Consider the following 2,111-nt stretch of genomic DNA (forward strand, 5'->3'; position numbering starts at 1 on the left):
AGCAGCCACAGCAGAAGGCATCGCACACGTGACTGCCGCGTGTGAGAAAAGGACAGGTGTGGGCATCCATCTGCTTGCCAGGCTGGAAACCCTAAGAGCCCAACCTTCAGCCCTGCATCCTGGGGGTCAAGTCCCGAATGACTCAGTGGGTTGAACTATCTCCAACCATAACTGATTTCTCTTGTAATTCTTCGTATTCTTTTTTAAAAAAAATTGTAATTATATTTATGTACAGGAAACTTAGTGTACATTTAACCCAGTTTAGTGGCGAGTTCTTTAGCCTTTGTCTTTTCCAGCTTGGCAATGAGAGCCACAGACTTAGGACCCAGGACGTTGCCTCCCCAGTGGCGGCGGACCTCGTCATATCTGTCATTATAATTGGTCCTAATAGCTTCCACCAGCTTAGCCAGAGCACCCTTGTCTTTCGAGTTAACCTGTGTGAAGGCAACAGTGGTGCATGTCTTCCTGTGGACCAGGTGCCCCAGCCTGGCCTTTCCCTTGATGATGCAGTAGGTCACCCCTATCTTTTGACACAGGGCAGGCAGGAAAACCACCAGCTGAATGGGGTCTACATCATGGGCAATCACCACCAGCTGAGCCTTCTTGTTCTCCACCAAGGTGGTGACTGTATTGACCCCTGCTCGGAGGACAGGTGGTCTCTTAGTTGGGTTTGCTTTTTCTGCTTTGTCTCTGGTCTGTACTTGTGGGTGAGCTTAAGCAGCTGAGTTGCTGTTTGCCTTTCCAGGGCCTGGGGGAACTGGTTAATGGCAGGAGGTACCTTGAGCCGCTTATAGAGGATGGCTCTTTGCCGCTGCAGCCTGGTGTAGCAGGGCCATTTGATGACGCGTGTTAGATTGGGCTGGATGTCCTGCCCAATGCCAAAGTTCTTGGGCCTTTCCGGAGCTGGGGACCGAACCCAGGGCCTTGCGCTTCCTAGGCAAGTGCTCTACCACTGAACTAAATCCCCAACCCCTCTTGGGCCTTTTCTTAAACAAAGGATTGACCTCTTTGTGGCCTCCTGTTTCTTGACGCAGGGCCAGGGTCACCTTCTTCCCCTTGTCCTTCTTTCCTTCGGGCATCTTGCTCGGCTGGTGAAGAGGGCAATTCTTTGTATTCTTGTTTGCATATTTTCAAACATTATTCTATGAGGGGGGTGCGACATAGACTTTACCAGACATCCAAGGGGTCTGTGGGATGCACAGAAGCAATGAGAAGACAGTAGTAGCTGTGCTTAGCCTTGAATTGTTGGGGGCGGGGGGCAGTAGATTCTAGGGTTTGGGGTAAGTAGTGGGAAAACATTTTCCTTCATTTTGTGTGTGTGTGTGTGTGTGTGTGTGTGTACATGTGTGTCAGCCTCAGATATCACGCCACCCTTTTTGTTGTGTGTGCAAGTACACACATGTGTGCTAGGGCATGCATGTAGAGGTGTGTTGGCTCTTGCCTTCTATCTTGTTTGAGACAATGCCTCTTATTCTTAGTTCCACACGCCAGGCTCCTGTCTCGAGCTTCTGGGGACTCTCCTGTATTCATCTCCTATGAAGAGGACGAAGGAGCACAGGGATTACAGGATACAGTGCTACCGTGAGCTGGACACAAATCCTCAAACTTGCGTAGCAAGAACATCACTCACTGATTCGTTTCTCCAGCTCCTCCCCACTGCCTCTCCTCCTTCATTTCTTTTTTTCTTGTCTTTCTTGTTTTTTCTTTTACCTAGTGCTCACAGCCTTTCTTTCTTTCTTTCTTTCTTTCTTCCTTCCTTCCTTCCTTCCTTCCTTTCTTTCTTTCTTTCTTTCTCTCTCTCTTTCCTTTCTTCCTTCCTTCCTTTCTTTCCCTTCCTTCCTTCCTTCTTTCCTTCCTTCCTTCCTTCCTTCCTTCCTTCCTTCCTTCCTTCCTTCCTTCCTTTCTTCCTTTCCTTTTTTTGCAACAAAATGAAGAAAAACATTTTTGCCACTACGTAACCTAAACCCCCACCCCTGCAATTCAAGTCTAAGCACAGCTACTATAGAACCCTGGCTGTCTTGGAACTCACTGTGGAGGCCAGGCTGGCATCAGGATCACAGAGATCCACAGGCTCTGCCTCCTAACTGCATACACTGCTACCACCACACCCA

The 2,111-nt window shown here is 48.8% G+C and overlaps 1 protein-coding gene across 1 annotated transcript; it reads right to left on the reverse strand.

The window, feature by feature from the left end:
* Positions 1-251: 251 nt before the first annotated feature.
* Rpl7a-ps13 (ribosomal protein L7a, pseudogene 13) lies at positions 252-1,079 on the reverse strand. Its single transcript, XM_087640419.1, has 2 exons — positions 971-1,079; positions 252-637 (listed from the first exon to the last, which is right to left on the reverse strand). The coding sequence occupies exons 1-2, from the start codon at positions 1,077-1,079 to the stop codon at positions 252-254; spliced, it is 495 nt and encodes a 164-aa protein (XP_087496545.1).
* Between the last annotated feature and the right edge of the window lie 1,032 nt (positions 1,080-2,111).

The sequence above is a fragment of the Rattus norvegicus genome, chromosome 2 (assembly GCF_021556685.1).
Source record: "Rattus norvegicus strain SHRSP/BbbUtx chromosome 2, alternate assembly SHRSP_T2T, whole genome shotgun sequence".
NCBI classification, from domain to species: domain Eukaryota; kingdom Metazoa; phylum Chordata; class Mammalia; order Rodentia; family Muridae; genus Rattus; species Rattus norvegicus.